The 19,500-nt window shown below is 38.7% G+C and overlaps 1 protein-coding gene across 2 annotated transcripts in view; it reads right to left on the reverse strand.

Moving 5' to 3' along the window:
- Positions 1–1,478: 1,478 nt before the first annotated feature.
- The window catches only part of oca2 (oculocutaneous albinism II), a 57,702-nt gene continuing 39,680 nt past the window's right edge, over positions 1,479–19,500 (reverse strand). For both annotated transcript variants that reach the window (XM_008407632.2, XM_008407633.2), the window contains 6 exons: positions 16,071–16,198; positions 15,380–15,439; positions 13,350–13,454; positions 11,950–12,043; positions 10,869–10,962; positions 1,479–2,298 (listed from right to left, as the gene is read on the reverse strand). In XM_008407632.2, coding sequence (XP_008405854.1) covers positions 2,211–2,298; positions 10,869–10,962; positions 11,950–12,043; positions 13,350–13,454; positions 15,380–15,439; positions 16,071–16,198 — 569 coding nt within the window. In that variant the 3' untranslated portion in view covers positions 1,479–2,210. The remainder of the gene's footprint in view (positions 2,299–10,868; positions 10,963–11,949; positions 12,044–13,349; positions 13,455–15,379; positions 15,440–16,070; positions 16,199–19,500) is intronic.

Below are 19,500 nucleotides of genomic sequence, written 5' to 3' on the forward strand. Positions count from 1 at the left end.
GAACGATTTTTGTCTTATTCACTTATATTAAATAATGTAATTGATCTATTTCATTATCTAGTTAATTGTAACTGTTTCATTACATGTCATTTTTAAAGTACATGTGCAACTGGGTAAAAAATGCAATGTGTGATAGCTGTCATTTAATTCATGTGGATTTTAAATAAAAAAAGGGATATTTTACGTGTTTTTCAAAACTTTTAAAAATCGGAAGAAAGTGTAGCCCATTTTTACTGATACTCTAAAATTATAATTAAAATACAGCGGTAAATGTATTCATGAACAACATACCTTCTCCCTGAAATAATTATGTCCCCATCTATTGAAGATCGTTATTTTGCATCGCCCAACCTTTTTGTGTCTGGAACCGCTTATCTATGTTCGGACCATAAAAGTAAGACATTACCACATGCCCACAAATTGTTTACCATACAATTAGTTCCGCCTGCTTTGTTTAACTAATGGGTTAGCTATTTATTTAGGCCACCATAATGCGAGTGGCTTATTTAGTTTACAGGAAATAGTCGAGCCAACAAGCTGGCGCTGGATTGTTTGGGATTTGTGGAGGGTTTGTTCATGTAAGACATTTGGCTAAACGAAGGAACCATTTTGTTTTTTTTATATGTGTGTTTTTATAGTTTCTGACAGTAAATTTGGTTGAAATATTTTCACTGATTCGTTCCTTTCAACACCTGCATAAAATTGAAATAAAAAGCAGAATGTTGCTGAGTGACTTTCTGTGATTCCCCACTTCAGGTTTTTATTTAATCCTCAGCAGCGTCTGTTCCCTTCAACCAGTTGCTAGTTTGTCCAGGTTGTTGTGAATAACTTTATTTTTCATTTGTTTTTTAAAACTAAACTCAGTGTATATTTGTCAAATTTTTAAAAAGTCAGTTTGACATCCAAGGAGATGCTTCTGTTTTCTTAAACACAATTTTTAATGTATATTTTGCATAATAAGTAGGACAATTTGGTTAGGTCAAAAAATGCTTCTTGGCAGGAAATCCTGTGAAACTAGAAAGGCAGTTCATTAAATGGTGCCACATTTGAAAAAAAAAATTCATTTCTTCATTTTTGGGTTGGTTGACCAGCTCAGTTCAGTCTGTGGGTTGTGCCCATTCAAACTTGGCAAATTCTCTCTGCTAATGCCAAACATATTATTCTGCCACCGAATATTTTTGGTGTTGTTTATGGCGTTGAATAATCAGAGTTTGAAGAAAGAAGATATATTCATAACTTATAGATTAGTTAATTAAATAAACAGGACTTTTTGGGAAGTCTCAAGTTGCATTTCCATTACAAACGTGAGCAAAACTTTGACAATATTTCGCTAATGTCGAAAATAAAAAAACAGAATTTTGCAATTGTGACGTTTCCATTAAATAAGAAACACAATTAAATTCACACATTAATTAGCTTGTCCGTGCTGCATCATCATCCTCCATCTACTTAAGAAAAACACATTGAGTAAAGTAGACTCCAGAGATATGGCACCATTTATTATTCGTCTTCTGAAACGTTTATTCGGAGAACACAGAAGACGTTCGTGTTGTTGAGCCGTACAATAAATACAGGGTGAAGGGGCCCAGTCTGGGACCAATCAGTACAATTAAAATGACCGGACACAATCGGAGAATGTGTAAAAATCTGAAAAACTAATTATTGCTTTGAAAATTTGGGGATCGTAACAGTGAAATACAGACATAAACTGGTATAAAATCCCTTTCACTGGGCCTTTTTTCAGATGTTTCAATTGGTACAAAACAATCAGCAGTCTCTAGTTGTATCTTTCATTAAAGGGTTGCAATAAGTGATTGAAGAAATGATTTGACGTCTTTTGTAAACAGATTTCCAAAGGAGAGACGGCAGAGAGCAGCTGCTGTTCCCTCTTGTCGTTGTAGCACCACGAACACAGACATGATGTGCAGCCAAGAAACGCTTCTCTCAGAGTCGGCTTTTGTTCAAAACTCGTGTAAATCTGTCCCTGATGCTCCCCACATCCCCCACGCTTTAAAAAAAACAACAAAAAAAAAACATGGCTGCAGTGCTTCATGTTTTACTTGTAATCTGATTGGTCGGTCAGCTTACACATCACATTTACAGTGAGCTGCAACTCCTAGAGAGAGTGGCTACACACTCACACACACACACAGATACACGCACGTACACGCATGTGTGCCAACACACTCTGTCTCTTTGGCCGGCGCGGTTCACATGTTCCATCCCAGACCGATGTGCGTGGCCAGCAGGTAGCACATGGCGACCAGGCACGTCATCACCATCATGGGGAACCCCAGCCTGGAGGACAGGAAGTACAGTGGTTAAAACGCTCCAGAAAATGTACGTCATCACATTTAATTAAAAAAAACAAAAAAAAAAACACACACACAAATAGGTGCTCATACAGCAACACTGAGTGTTTCATATTCAGAATCTGTCAGTAGCTGTGTTTCCATTGCGCAAAAACGTTGTCGATATTCGACTAAAGTCGAAAAAACGCAATTCCACAGGTGCAAAGTTTCCGTTAAATAAAAAAAATGCAAGTAAAATAAGTGAATAATTTTATTCAAGTGATTAAAAAACATTTGAAAATGTTGCTCATTTTTACACAATTTCTGGTTTATTTTACATTGTTACTATTAATTTAAAAAAATCCTCTTTTAGGAACTGTAATTTGTATTGATGAAGGATCTCTTATTTCTTTTTGTGTGCCAAGACAGCAAAAACAAAAAAAAAAACATCTGTAAGGTGGCAAATAATTGTTTTTACCGCACTTTACTAGGAAGTGCTGCAAGTTCTCTGACTTGACAGGCGAAAAAGCAGAATAGTCAAAGTCATCAAAGGTCTCAGGAACGTAAAAGCTGCTGATCAAAAGAGACGGGGCCGAGTGCCAGACTGTGTCAGGTTCAGTCTTGTTTAGCCTTCATTGGTGCTTCCGATCACTAAACATAATCCAGTCAGAGTGGAAATTGTGAAAGCAGTCTGAACGCTCCTCTGCTCTCCACCATCTTGTTAAACACAAACATTAAAATGCTCAAAAGACACAATTTCAGCTTTTTTTTTCTTTTTTTTTTTATCCAGCAGCCTCAGGCATAAAGAACTTTCCACATCACACAACATCTTTAAAAAACGAACCCCGTTTAATCCACACAGTAGCATAACTTGCAGTTATTTTATTTCCCAACTGAAGCTGGTGTCAGTTTTTATTCCTGAATTAGCATGGTCAGTCTCACACGCTGCCTCACTGGGCTGCAGCGCTGCAGATGGTTTCTCATTGGATGTGGACCATGTCCTAGATGAACACATGGCTGCTCTCAGGGCCAGGAGTCTGGCTGCCTCCAGCCTCTGACACAGATCAGTATTGGAGGACAAAAAAAAACAAACAGACAAACAAAAAAAACCTCACAAACTTGCATTTTATGTCGGTAATTAAACGTCGTGACTTTAAACGAAAGCAGCCATATTGCCAGTTTCCCTAACCAAACCGATGCGGCGTGAGATGAGGTGTAGTGCATTACTACAGTATTTATACACCTTCAACTTTTCCGCTTTAGGTCACCTTGCAAGCACTAACTGTATTGGGATTTATTGGGATTTTATGTGATTGACAAACACAAAGTGGTGCATAACTGTAAAGTGGAAGGTAGGTGATTATATTTCAGTAAAAATAATAATCTGGGAAGTGTGGCACACATTTATATTTATCCCCGGAGTCCAGAATTTGCAAAATCTTCCAGAGCTAAAAGCTGCCAGCCATTACGGTTGCGTTTCTGTTTATTTATCTAGAGACTGATTTTTTTTGCACATTCTTTACTCATTTTATGTGGACGTCCATGTCTTTGTATACTTGCGGCTTTATCACTCTCTCTATTTTGATTGCAGAATGCTCCCTGGGATGTCGGATACTTTGGATATTTTATAACCCGATCCTGATTTGGACTTCCTGACAACTTTCTAACTGGTTTTAGTTTTGTGTTTCTCTGTCTTTATGTCAGCGTTCTCTAACAGACCTCTGAGTCTTTCAGGAAATATTCACGCTCACATTAAATCGCACACAACCAGTCGTCCTTTAAAGATTAGGTGACATCTGATGTCTACTGGTGTCTCTGGGTTTTATGTTGATTTTTAGTTCAATCAAAGGGACTGAAAACCCTTCACATTTTTAATGCTGAACATTTTATGACTCATGTCATTTTCCTTCCCCTTCCAAGTTAGGCAAATCTTTGGGTTGCTCTATTACTTAAAATCCCCAGAAAATACTTTCACGCTCGTATTTGTAATGTGACAAAAAAATAAACAAAAACGTTAAAAAGTTGTGAAAATGTTTCAAGGGCAGTGTAGGAAGCAGGAAAACGACGCAGCATTGCTGCTCTGTTGCTATTTCTATTGAGCTCTGTAAATTTATATCTGACAGACTTTAAAAATATGCACCCCTAATTATTCTGATGATGAATATTTCTAACATGGACTACCTATCAACATAAACACAACTTCATATTCCAGTTGTCCTGTGTGTGGTTAGAGGAGCATGAATAGTGGGGGACATGCATAATGCTTATGCAGATTTTAGTCAATTAAAATCTTTACCTGCAGCCCACTTAGTAATGGCTAACATGAGGTTATAAAAATAACAGGAGGCATCTGTGCATGAGCATCTATTGGCTGGATATGTTAACAACAAAACAGAGAGATTCTTGGATTAAATAGAAACAGTAGAAATGTTTTACAAGGAATGAGAAGCAATGATATCATTTTTATTTGTGTGTTAATATAAAAGTTTATTAAGAAATGACTATTGTCCAAACTCTGGCAGAGATGCGATTATAAATGTGTTTTAGTGTTAGCATATGATCTGAACTCCACATGCTAAAATTTGAAAGGATCAGTATTATGCGTTTTCCAGGCACATCGTGACCTTTTATAACACAATCAAGTAACTGTTACCTTCAGTTGTTATAAAAATGCTATCTACATCAAATACGACTTACTTTCTAATTTATTTAACACCTTGAATTTTGGCCTCTGTCTCTTTAAGAAGCTTTTGCTCTTTCTGAAACTCCGCCTTCAGGAAGTCATCACAACATCTCTCCTCTATTAACCCTTTAACAATGTTTTTACCATCGTTTCACTGAGAAGCAGCTCCTTTAATGAGTTCAGTTGATGCTCGGCTCCACCAGGTGTTTGCTAATTGCTGCTGGCTAGTCTGAAGGAGCTGAGTGAAGGAGGGCTGCTCTGTCAGGCAGAAGCTTGGAAGCTGCAGCTCAGAGGAGGAATTTCGTCCTCAAAGACAGAGGTAGGTCCACCCAGGGGTTTGAATGGTTGCCATGGGAGACTGAAGGATTTCTCAAACATGCATGAAAGAATCAAGACAACACACAGCATGTATGTTTTTGAAAAGGGAATAACATTATGATGTAAAGTAAATTAAAAAAAAATCTATTTTACGTAACGCTGTCCCTTTAAATGTCTAACAAACTTTCAGCCTTCTGCTGGTAAAAACATCCTGAACCTGATTTTTCTGGAGTTTTCTTCCCATTAGAGGGGAGTTCTTCCTCTCCACTGGCCCCCCGTGCTTATTCAGGATGATGGGAAGTAATGTCTCAATGCAATGTTTATTTTTTCATATTTTACATGTTGCTGATTATTTGGAATTACCTTTTATCTGTGGACTTAATGTCCGCTGCGGTTGAAATTAATCAGCTGAATTAGACCTATAGCATGTACAGAAGCGTATTTTGCCCCAGAGAATTTTCTTGCTTTCTTTCTACAATTAAAATAAGATGCAAAATATATTAAAATTGCTTAGAAAGGTTGGAGGTTTTAGAAATTCTGTTTATTTTTTTTTGTTTGTTTGCATGTCTCCTGTTAGTTTGTCAAACAAACTCCAGAGGCAAAAGAAGATTTGATTAAAATTTTTTTTAAAAAGTCTGTTGTTACAAAAAGTTAATTAAAGTTAGTAATATCGCCCTATTGCTCCGGCTATTTTTAAATTCCTATGGATATGGATTTCCCTTTTTAATATGCACATGGAAATGTCAAGTTATCTCAGGAGTTGAGAGCGGGAAAAGCTCTGGGACATATTAGCACTGACTGTAGCAGCTGGAGGTTCATTTAAATAGAAAAAGAAAGGCAAACTTTCTCATAAGTCTGGCAAAATAAGTAGAAATACGTAGTGAATCTTAATTGTTTCAGCATTTGTAGAACTGAGGCAGCAAAGTTCTACAAATATGTGTAAGTATTTACAGAACTATGCTGTATCTATCAACTTTCGATAGATACAAAAGCTGTTCTGAAAATTCTGGTCCCTTTAGAGATTTTCTCCAAAAAAAAAGAAGGGGAACATTTCACAACATTTTTGGTTGTTTTTGTAAAAGGTCGTCTCAGCTTCCTAAAGGTCATTTTAACTGGTTCCCGAGCCACATTCCCGTTGGGTCTGTTGGGAAGCTTTAAGGGGCAACTGGCCGCTGTTGCAGGAGAGTCTGCAGTGTGTTGACTTTGCATGATTTTGTAAATTATGATAATTTGATGCAAAGTTGGCACTTTTAATGCACTTTCAATGCAACTTTGCATTGAAAGTGTCATTATTTACCTCATGACAACAGTTATAAATATTCCTAAAGACTTCTTCATGTTCATGACAGGTGTTATGTCATGTTTATGACAGTGTCATGTCAGTCTTATGCACACCCCTTCAAATAAAGTGTTGCCATTTTTTTTTCATAACAAAAACAACATGTTGAAGCAGGAGCCTCACAAGGTCAAAGCTCGCCGGTTGTGGAACGACTGTCCAGTTAAGATGGATGGAGGAGGAAATCTAACCTGGTATCACTGTCAGACACATGAGGGTCACCTCTGCACACTGGATCCTTTTCTGCTGAGCAATAGCCATTTCCTCATCACAGGCACAGTGTGAAGGGACAGAGGGCGAAGGGGGGAGGTAGTTGCCACAATACAGGCACAGAGAGGAACACGGTTCACCTTCTCTAAAAACTCTCCTTTCTGCCTTGCGTACTCACATGCTGACTTAATTGCATTTGATGGGAGCTCTTTGAAAGTCCTGATGCAATCTCAAAGACTCTCTTCAGATAAACCCGAGGGATGCACTCGCTTTCACTGTGGAGGCTGCGTGACGGAGAAAAAACAAGAGCGCTGCCGCTTCCGAAGATAATGGCCGACATGCTCTGCTCAAGAGCCGCTCCTGGTAGAAGCACGCCCCCAGACCGGACTGAGGACACCGGCAAACACGTCCAGATGATGAGAATGGAGCGTTTTAAGGCACTCATTTGAATTCCACTCTTTGCACTGCTTTCAGTACAGATGTGTATATGATGGAGTATCTCAGCATTACAAGAAAAAATAAAATAAAATTATGGGATGAAAGTCATAAAATTATAAGAATAAAGTCATGATAGTACCAAAATAAAGTCATATTAGAATAAAGTCAGAATATTAAGAGAATAAAGTCATAAAATGACAAAAATAAAGTCGTAATATTACGTGAATAAAGTTGGATTAATATGAGAATAAAGTCATATTAATCTTTATTAATATGACTTTATAAGTCATATTAATCTTTATTAATATGACTTTATAAGTTTTACAAGTTTTAAGTTGTAAAACTTTATTAAGTTTTACAACTTAATAAAGTTGTAAAACTGTCTTTATCCTCATAATGCTACGACTTCATTCTCATATTATTCCTACTTTATTGTTGCATTTCTTTTTTTTCCCCAGCATTTATTTTCATTTGGTTGGTCTTGAAGTCATGGTTCCTCTTTGCTTTGCGCGGCGCTTGCCTACCAAGATGGCGCGGCTCACTACCAGTTCAGACTGGTGGGATCTATGTATTAGCCAACAGTCCCATGGGTCCAACACACAATATTCAACTGAATTATTATCTTTGAACTAAATTCTTACAATTATTATTCATTAATAGAATCATATCAGTCTACAAAAGTCCTTGTGTTGTGCTTTCCTACAACAGGTAGGAAAGCACCTGTTGTAGTAATTCAAATGTGTTCAATCTATAACTCCACTCATCCACTATAATTTTTCCCGAGTGGTATTAATACAACAAGTACTGCTACTTGTTGTAGTTTCAAAATACTACAAGTAGTATTTCAATTAATATAGATAAATGTTACATTTTGTTGATGTATGTTTTAGGAATAACCCATAAGTATTTCTTCAGCACATGCACAGATGAGCTAACGGATCAGATCTTGCCGCGATCAAGACGTCCATTTAACCTGCCTGACACGTATTTCACTAGATAACCAAACACTTTCAGCAGCTGGACGTAGTCACTTCCCTTCCAACTGGAGTATAAGCTACACACACATCTGATGCTTTTACCATGTTTCGTAGCTTTGAGGAGATAAAGAATAGCAACAAAGGCATGAAATAAGGAACAACAAGACGATCTGAGCTACTGAGAGTCATTCAGTTTCCTCTACGATGGCCCATCAAAGAGGCATCCGCATCCCCGTGGGCTGATCTGGGCCCTCGGCTCAACCACCTGATACAGCACTAGTTAGTCCCAGCTGTCTGGAGGTTCGGACACACTTCTCTCCAACCCCCAACCCAGAACCCAAGCAGCTGTGACCCTCACTGCAGACGGCCAATTACAGGCAGCGCTGCAGCCAAGAGCAACGCTTCTATCTAGCCACTGCAAACACGACTACGATGGAGGGGCAGGAAGAACTGACAGCTCCCACGTTTTTATCACTATCAATGAGACTCAAAGCAGATGGCTGTTCCTATGTGCCTCCAGTAAGGAGGCATGGGGGGAAAGGGATAAAAACAGCACACCTAAAACAGAGGGGGCACGTGTAGCGCCTGTTGGTTTTACTGCCACTGAAAAACTAAATGAACAGGAAGAAAACAATGTAAAATAAATATGTTCAGCATGAAATGATCTGGGTTACGTAGGGCAACTGTAGTTGTGTTTCCATCATCCATAGAATTGCACAAACTGAAATTATGAAGAAATTGTTTAATGGAAACATGGCAATTTTGAAAAAAATAAAATAAAACAAAAAAAAAATTAAATTTTTCGATAAAAAGTTTTTACACTGAGATCAGGTGTTATTTCAGCCGTATCAAAACTGCAATAGAAAAACTGTTTTCGCATCATACATCTCACACGATGAACAGCTGGACGTTACTGCAGTTAAAAACGTCGAAGAAGACGACAGGAAGTAGCAGGAGAATGGTTTGGTTTTTTGTTTTTTTTCAGCTCCACTGCAGCTCTCACAGAATCACACTGTTCATAAAAGGTTGTGTGTCATTCAAATGTGTTGAATCTATAACTCTACCCATCCACTATAATGGGAATAGCAGGCGGGGCTTGTCGCTCCAAAGCCTGAGTAAGACACTGACGTCTCCTCTGATTGGCTAATGAGTGCTAGCGTCATGACGTGTAACTCTTTACATCTGTCGCTGCCATGATTTTTACGGTCTTTATCATGTGAATAAGCTCATTTACATGTGATTTTAATTTCATTCCTTATTTAATGGAAACACGGCAACGGTAAAATTGTGTTTTTTCGACGTTGGAAGAACACAGACAAAAGATTTGAGCCCATTTGTAACGGAGACACCGCTGCTGATACACGAGCGTAATGATGTTTGATGTGGTTTTTAGGGAGTTAAAGTAAATCCCACTGACAGATATCAAAGTCTCACTCCAGCCACTATATCACTGTCTGTCTCTTTCCATCATTACTCGGAGCATTTTGTGGTCCCATAAGTCAAACTTTTAAAGTATTTCCAGATGGTTGCAAGTTAGGCCTAATCAGACTCGTATTTATCAACCTTTCATCATTGTTGATCGCTTGTTTCTCAGGTATGTCTGGCTGTTACATCAGTAGAGTGGAAATTACTAGTGAGCAGGTGGAAACTGGGGAGGCAGCCTGCTTCAGATAAAACGGCATTTTGCTTTTTATTGCAACCATCAGCGAGCTCTCAAATCAAGCCATCAGCGAGCCCGGCTTCACATTTTGTGGATTTCTTTTCTGAACAATAATTCAGTTTCACAAACTCCCTGAAGTACAGCAAAGAACCCAGCAGACATCCCCATACACTCTGCTTTGTAGAAGTACGTCAAAAAGACAATTGTGGTGTTTCCATTAAATAAGACATTAATAAGCGCGTTCATGCAGTAAGTCAGTAAAAAACATGCCCGTGTTTCTCCGACTACTTCCTGTCGCCTTCTTCTTCATGGTTTGCGCAGTGGGAATGTCGGCTTGTTGATCACATGACTTGTGTTATGTGAAAAAAAAAATTCCATTGCAGTTTTGTAAAATAAACCAATTTCGATACGGTAAAAAAAACCCCAAAAAACAACAACCTCATACTAGCGCCAAAACTTTTTAGCAAAAAAAAGAGACTTTACGTATTTTCATGAGGCAAACTTATTTTCAAAATGTCAAATTATATGGTGAATGGAAATGGCGCTAACGAGAAACAGTGTTTACTCCATGCGGAGGAATCCAAAAACATTGTGCAAAAACAAGCAGAAAGTGGTGCTTGTTTTTGTTTTGCTTGGTTCGATCAAATAAAATACCAACACATTACCTTGAAGTTTGGAATTACAATGTGGAAAAAATTGAAGAAGTTATTTTGTAAAATGTTGAGAACGGGATGACTCTCGGCAGGCCAGGGATCAAAATATCACATTTTGAAAAAACTGCAGTTTCTGCACATTGTTGGCACTTCGGACTCCGACATATGACAGATATTAATATGTAAGTATCCCCTTCAAGCAGAGTTGCCCATGGCACAGCGTTCCCAAACAGATAAAATAAAAAAAAGCAACAACTTTTTAAGCATGGGATCAGGAGAAAAGACAGAGGAGAAAAGCTTACTTGAAGAACTCCACAAAGGAAAAACCATATCCGTGTTGTTCGGCGATGCCTGCACACACGACGTTGGCTGATGCCCCGATCAACGTACCGTTTCCTGAAAGGATTGTTAAAAAAAAATAATCAAAGGTACATTTAACATATTTCTCCTTGTTAACAAGCGTCCTGTGCACCATAAGCATGAAGGTTAAAAGGGCAAAGCAAGAAAACAAGACGAGCGTCTCTAACGTTGCGTTTTTATTAAAGAAAATGGTGCATCATTTTAAACGTCATTCAGTAATGACACGTTGCTCCGATGCAAAATCTCTCTATTGTTTGGGCTCAACCTGCCGTTTTTAAGTCTGCTGGAAGTGGATTAACATTATGAAAACGTAATATGACATAAAAAAAAAAGTATCTCCCTTTTTTTTTGTACCAGATTCTATTTCAAATTTTAACACCAGGAAACAAAACAATAAAAAATAATTATGTGCATCTCAAATATCCAGTTGACTTGCTGGGAGGGGCTTGGAACCCGTTGATAACAGCTTCCAGTTCTGATGAAGTTTTCCACCATGTCTACGAAAGAAAACCTTCAGTAGCTAATTACTGTTTTTAAAATTCATTGATGTTAAAAACTGATGTTTTTATCAGCGTGTGACTCAAGTGTGTTAGTGTCCAAAAGGTGCTGGAGTGGGAGTGGAAGTGGACAGCAGCTCCATCAAAATCTGTCATACTGCAGTTGATTAAACTCAAACACTCTGACAGCTCCTTCTGTTTGTCCTTCCCACCCTAACAGCCACGAAGGGCCCAACGCCTGGCGCAGCAGAGCCTGAAGCAGCTGTACTTTGAGGACCTTGAAGCCTCTCTCTGAAAAATGAAAATAATAATAATAATAAAAAAAAAGAAAAAAACCCTGCCTTCCTAGGTTAGAGGCACAGCTGCTGAAACTGTGGCTGTCACCTAAAGCGTCTGATGCCAGAGGCCATGCTTATAGATCCACACCTTTGAGGAAGGGGATCAAACTGTAAAGCCCCCTGCTGTCTGGGTGGTGTGTCACCCCGAACCACATGCGCTCCGTTCCTATTAGAGATTGATAACTCACCACCGAGGCAGGCCCCCATGGCCAAGGCAAAGATGAGAGGCTTCACAGGGAGGTTGACGTCCGCATCCTGACTCAGGTTGAGGAGAACTGGGATCTGGGACAATCAGACGTACATTTAAAATCACTATAAAATATACACAGGTTTTAATTAATAAAACAGACATCTGTTTTGTTTTGTTTTTTTCTGAAATAAAAAGCTAATACCGTGTTTAAAGGGACGGTATTATATATTTTCCATGCACGCAGTGCTCTTTCTCAGGACAATCAAGTAATTATGTTACTCTCAGTTGTTATAAAAATATAATATATATCAAATATGACTCAAGTTTGACTTCCTGATTTAACACCTTGAAATTGGGCCTCTGTCTCTTTAAAAACTCCTGCTCTTTCTGAAACTCCACCTTCAGGAAGTCAGCACAACATGGCTCCTCTATCAACCCTTTAAAAAGGTTTTCATCAGCATCTCACTGAGCAGTAGTTTGTCAGGTACTCAGTTCCACCAGGTGTTTGCTAATTGCTGCTGGCTAGTCTGAAGGAGCTCAGAGGGGGCGTTGGGCTGCTCTGTGAGGAGGAAGCTGTGAAACTGCAGCTCCGAGGAGGAGTCATCAAAGTCACCGCTCGGTTTCACCAGGGGTTTTGCACAGATGAACGGTTGCCACGGGAGATAAGAGGATTTCTCAAAGATGCATGAAAAATATCAGAGCAACACTCAGGGCATGTTTTTGATGAGAGAATAACATTAAGACATGATGCGAATTTCAGAAAAGTACATTTTACATAATACTCCCCCTTTAAGTGAAAAAAGATCTTGATAACGATTCTATTGACATATTTATTTACTTGCGGTTGAATGAAGACTAATATATATTTATGAGTATTTCTATGCAAATCGGTTTATTTGTAGTAGAAATCAGGTATTGCTGGAAAAACTTAAAAGTTTAAACGATACAAAATATGTTTAATTTAGCAGAAATTCATCAACAAAGTTAAACAGTAACGTTAAAGTTTTTTTTTATTCCAGTTGGCAATCTTAATGTATTGAGAGACATCGAAGGACAGCGTTCACATGATGAAAGGTTTCAGAAGCTTTTATTGTTTTCTACCAGGTGTCCTTGGAAATGTTCTGCTTTATTTTTCAACAAAACTGCTCGGACTTTTACGTCTGACGTTGCAGCAAAACACGAGGTGATACGAGAGGAAGAACAGAGACGTCTTTTTTGTGATTTAGTTTCAGTTTTCAGAAAGCAAAACACATCTGTAAGATAAAACTAACTTGATTAGATTTTTCTTACAATTTTAAACTAAAGATTCCTTAAAGTCCACCTTCAAAGACTTATCTTTAAATTGAAACGTTTACTGGTTTTAGCCGATCGCTGAGGAGCCAGTCTGACCAGGCCTACCATGGTGGCAGTGAAGGGAATGTTGTCGATGAGAGAAGAAGCCAGAGCGGAGACCCACATCACTAAGATGATGGCCACAGCCAGGCGCTGGTCCTCTGGCACCGCCTGGGAGGGGAAACAATCAGAGCGACGCATAACCAGTACGGTTCATGGTGTTCCCACATCAGCCAGTCTGGGATCTAAATAAACCACATAGGCTCATTCTTTGAGTTGAAGCTGTTTGGTGACAGTCAGTCAGGAGGTCGGTTTGAGTTTTGTCCTGATGGCTCTTCCAGTTGTCTGCATTTAACCTGATGATATTTAATGTTTGGATCCTGAAACGGCAGCGGATTAACTATGAAACATTCACATCTTTCATTGGACAGCAGCTGACAATCACAATGTCAGCTACAAATTCTGGGTTTTTCCAATGTAAAGTAAACTCGTTTGAGTGCGCTAATCAATTTTAGATTGTTAGCAGTTATGCTAATACATGAAAAAAAAAAATAAATAAAAAAATAAAATCCTGAAGCTTTGAGACACAATGTAAATAAATTTACTGAAGCATGAACTTTTCCTGTACTTTGGCTTTGTATTAAGTATGTTTGGTATCTGCTTTGGTATTTTTAAAAATACATTTAAGAATACTGTTTTTATGAAAACAGGACAAGAATGAGCAAAAAAGCAGCAAAAGTCCAAGGAAAAACTTTGCAAGAGCTTGAAAACAAGATGAAACTCCTTCAGCCAATGAGAGAGATGAAAAGTCTGGTTGTCCAGATAACATCCAGGTATTGGTGCGCATTTATCACATTGTTTATCATTTATTGTGACGCATTTCGTAGTACGATAATAATTCTGATTTATTGTAATCACGATATCATCATTTTAAAAATGATGTTTAAAACTTTACAAAACTGTCCGTATTGCCTGGATTGTGAGTTTTACTATTTTCTCCACCGTTTGTTCAATGAACATATCAATAATTATTAAGAATTTTTTATTAATTAAAAAAAAATCACTAAATGCAGTTACTGTGCACAATTTGGTGATGCACGTTCCACTTCCTTTTGTGACTGATTCACTAAACCAAATCAAATTCAAGTTCAAAGTGCTTTGCATAATAAAAACACAAACCTCTGAAACATTACAGTTTTCAAAGTGCCGTCTTTACACATCAAAATGTTGGTTAGTGTTTCATTTATCGTTGTACTAAAGCCTCTCTAAGCTGGTGGTTTTCAGTCTAGGTCTAAAGGAAGTCAGTGTTTCGGCTGTTTTACCATCTTTGTTCTAGATTTGTGGTGCATAGAAGCTGAATGTTGCTTTTACGAATAGGAATGTTTTTAAAGAGCGTTATTTGTGCGGCTGTGATTGCTGTGACATGCCATCACCACCATGCAATTACAACGAACAGTTCTTATGGTTACTTTTATCTCTATCGCAATAGGACTACAAGATATCATGATAAAACTTTAAGTCTATATCGCCCACCCCATACTTCTAGGACTTCAGCAGCAGATGTTCAGGTCTGCAAAGGTCTCTGGTTTGAATCTTCCCGAGCTTCTCTTTTCTCTCCCACCTTCAACGGGATAAAAAGAAACTATTTCCCTTTTTTCGCTTTGCCTCCAGTTGGGCCATGACAGAGAGACCGCGCGGCTCCACCTGGCTCGCTGTCCCATCGTTAGAGGAAACTCACCAACTTAAGGATCCACAATGGCACTCCGCCTGTCATATGTGATTATTAGCCTCAGACAGGACCCGTGTCTAAACGTGGGCTGACGTCCCCATTACTGCTTCAATTCTCCGCTAAGAGACAACTCGCTCGCCCCCCGCGCCGGGGCAAGAATATGGGTGAAAATTACCAGCGAGCTCGGTCGACCGCCGGCAGGAGCGAGAGAGACGTAAACAAAATAATTGAATTCGGAGCTTGTGCGGAGCCAAAGGATCAATATGCATAAAAATGCAATATCAAGTCACCTGTGCCCAATTATCAGTTATGCCAGCCGAACAGATACCTGAGCCACGACGGCGAATCAAGAAGGAGAAGGACTCACTTTTATCAGCAGCGCCGTCTGCTCTCCAATATAGTCGATAAGCTGTAGCTGAGCTAAAGCCTGAAAAATGAAAAGGGGATCAATAATAAAGAGGGGAGAGAAAAAAAAAAAGTCAGGAGAAAACAACTTAGAGGTGAGAAGAAAGAGAAGAAAAGCAATTTGGCTTCTATTTAGCAGTCATTAACCGGACAGAGATAAATGCATTCTTGTTACCATAGCCGACACTGAGAATTAAATGTATATATATATCCACATATGGAAGGTAGATCTTGTGGGAGATGGTTGTCTAACACTATACAGACTTCAATGATTCCAGCAAATAGTTTTGGCCACATTCGTGCCCAAGAGTCGAAAAGACAAAAAACAAAAAGATCCCGTTGTGACGACAACCTTTTCTTTTCCCCACGCAGCACGGCTGGTTGGTGAAGAAAAAGGTAATTACTTTTCACAATGTGAGTTCACTGCCAAACTGCATTTAGGTCACACCCAAGCGGGCTGTCAGTGAGGCTAAGCTAACATATGAGGCGCTTTCTTTTATCATCAGGTGAAGCTGTTTGTCAAAGATAGGCTATTTAAGATTTTTCTTTTCTTAGGTATCAATGTTTGATCCCCTCTTTAGATTCTAGCAGGGATAAACAAAAACACGCTCTTTTTATTAAATGTCACACATAAGGACTTGCGTGGTCACTACCTCCATTAAAACAAAGAGGCCTGCGAAGAACAGTAGAGTGGCCCACTCCACCCGGTGCAGGATGATCTCAAAGTCCTGGACGTCGGCCAGAACTAAGAGCCAGAGGGCCCCCAGGATGGCGATCCAACCTGACAGAGAGAGAGAGAGAGAGAGAGAGAGAGAGAGAGAAACATCACCTGATGATCATCTGCAACTAAGACAAAATCTCCACCCAAGGCAAATTTTAGTTTTAAATTTATGATGATAAGAGTGTAGCTTCTGAATATATTTATACCTCTTAGACTTTTTCCGTCTGTAACCTCAAATATCAGTGTATTTTATTGGGATTTTATTTAGCGAACCAACATGAAGTGGGATGCTCTGTACTCAGGCCGTCAGAATCAATTCTTTGCAGAACCACATTTTGCTACAGCAAGAGCTACACGTCTTAGTGGTCCTTGTGGGACGACTAAGTAGTCTCCAGACTGAAGCAGTCGTCAGTTGGCAAGGCAAGGCAAGGCAAGGCAAGGCAAGGCAATTTTATTTATATAGCACATTTTCCGCAACAAGGCAATTCAAAGTGCTTGCGTCTTTGCAAAACAGTCCCAGTTCAGTTAGTTTAGACAGAGAGTGTTTGGAAATGTACATTTTCAAATTTCTAATTCTCTAATTTTTTAGACTTCAGGACAGGACTTTGACTATATCATTCTAATGCATGACTCATTCAACACAGTCCCTTTTTCAGTCAAAATCACAAATCAAATTAGAGTCACAAAAATAAATGTGCTTAATGGAAACATGTCAATTTTGAAAACACTCACTTTTTTGATAAAAAAGATTAAGTGATTTTCAGCCGTATCGAAATTTGTTTAATTTGCAAAACTTCTTTCGCATCTCCCAAGTCATGCGATCAACGACCTGACATTAGTACCGGCGGAAAACATCAAGAAGACGACAGGAAGTGGTAGGAGGATCTGATGACTTGCTGCATGAACAAACTTATTCACGTGTGATTTTAGTTGCGTTTCTTATTGTGTTTTCTCGACATTAGCAAAAATATTGACAAAGTTTTGCTCACATTTGTAATGGAAAACTCACCAGTTGACTGTCTGATGCTACTTTTAGGTATATTTGCAAGGAATTTTGCTACATTTTGCTATTTTTCCACCACCATGTTCCCCTTTGGGAAGGGTGCGTTCAATGACATGTGCAGTGTTAGTTGTTTGGCACAAACAGCACTTTATATGCAAGCTTTAAATTTCCATTTTGGTTTAATATTAAGGGAATAACAAAAGGGAACTGAATACAAATTCATACAAATTCATCCAACATGTTGGTAAAAACAGGTGAACTTTTTTTACTCCTTATAATTTTCACAGTTTTATGTTGGTCTGTGTGGAGAATTATCCTTTTTTCATGTATGAGGTTGAAGAAGAGTCAGTGAGCTGAAGTCATGATTTCCATTATTATGACTAAAATACAGCTTTGTGCTCTGTGTGCGTGCATGCATGCGTGTGTGTGTGTGTGTGTGTGTGTGTGTGTGTGTATATGTGCATGCAAATAGCTAAAAGAGACAGAGGAAAACACAGAATTATTTATTCTCAACATCTGTCACCTAAAATCTCAATAAAACCAATTAAGTTTGTGGTTTGTACAATGACCGTAAATATCTGATCACAAGAGAAATGTTGCTTTTAAAGCATCAAATTGTTTTTAGAACATAGACCTGCGTCTGTCCTTTGTTTTATGACATGTATTCACAATGATTCACACTTTTCCAGAGATAATAAAAGGTTTGAAAGAAAGCATGCCAAAAGCAAACCAGAATGTCACCATGGTTTTACATTCTTTCAAGTGACGCTACATAAATTACTTCCTTCATGCAATGCTAACTCGTTCCGATAAAAAAACAACACCAACATGTTCTAAGCTGGAGCACATGAGCTGGTGCCGATAGAGAGCGTTTCTGGAAGAGGAATGGATGTGCATCCACTCGGGGAAAATTTGATTAAACAGGTAAGCAGCAGTAATTGGCCTGGCTCAGACCTTTGGGAACGGCTTTCACAACTGAAGGGACGTAGAGGAGGAGGAGGAGGATGAGGAGGAGGAGGAAGAGGAGGAGGAGGAGGAGGAGGAGGAGGAGGAGGACAAACTAAGAAAGCGACAGAGTGAGGATAGAGGAGACGTAGTTAATATTGTACAGACTAGAATGTAAAAACTCAATGGTACTTTGGGGCATTTTTACAAGAATCAGCCTTAGCTAACCACAGCTGTTAGTCCCTGCCACAGTTCAACAGCACAAGGGAGAAAATGTATTTCTTTTGACTCCAAATATCTCGCAAAAGCGGAGAGTTCCAGTGAAAATGTCAGAGAGAATTGTGTAATGGCAAATGATTGAATGAATTATCCTGACAACCACGATTTACCTGAAACACCAGCGCTGTTTTCGTCTCCCATTAACTCCTAATAGCAGCTAAATGTCACAGCCAGTGTCACAGTATATGAGGCCAAAATATACGGGGCTTTTTCTCTTATACACACCTAAAGAACTGCTGCAGGACTGAACCCATCAGATGCTTCAGCATAAACGGGCAAGAAGGAGAAGGCTCCCACTGCTGCTGATCAGAACTTTAACAGTTCACTCATGTTCCGCTTTATTTTTTTATTTTGAAGATTAAACAGGATAAATTGAGCCAATATATTAGTGGCAGTAGATGGAGCTACAATACGACCAATTCCTGCCATTCTGTTGCTAGTATCTTCTTTGCACCTCTTGAACTTTGTCATAATTTGTTACACTGAAACCACAAACTGAAGTGTATTTCACTAGGACCTAACATGGCAGATTAACACAGAATATACTTGTTTCTGTACAGTTCCGAGTTTAAGCCAAGATTGTATGCTCTTAGGAGTATCGGGAAAATATTTTTTCACCTTCACAAGTGCTGGACATGTCGGCTAAGAAGTTAGTCTTTGCCAGATGTGGATATTTATTTTATTTTTATTTTACCGTAAATGCAAACAAGAACATCTTCCTCAAATAAAAAACAAACAAGACTCTGCTTTACGTCATATTCATCTACCAGGATAATGAATTACTAACTGGGACATTAGAATCGCTCTCTGATCACCTTGAAGAACGAGAAGGTAATTCAAAAATACTTTGGTTGCATTTACTTTGTTGGAATTGTTAAGACAAAATGTAGTTTTTCTTTCAATAAATGTGCTAAAACTGACAGATTGTTCATAAGAACGGGATGAGGTTATGCTTCTACATTACTAGAAACATTTCCTTTAAGGTTTTTTTTTTTACACAGCATGAGAAAACAGAGCGCTGTGCGTGAGTCAATCTTTAACGTTTTTCTCAGAACCGTGGTAACCTGAACCAAAGTGAAGTTCCTCTGGAATGAGGAAGTCAGATTTTATGCAGCTGTACCATACATGCATTCGT

This window comes from Poecilia reticulata, linkage group LG4 (assembly GCF_000633615.1).
Source record: "Poecilia reticulata strain Guanapo linkage group LG4, Guppy_female_1.0+MT, whole genome shotgun sequence".
NCBI lineage: Eukaryota > Metazoa > Chordata > Actinopteri > Cyprinodontiformes > Poeciliidae > Poecilia > Poecilia reticulata.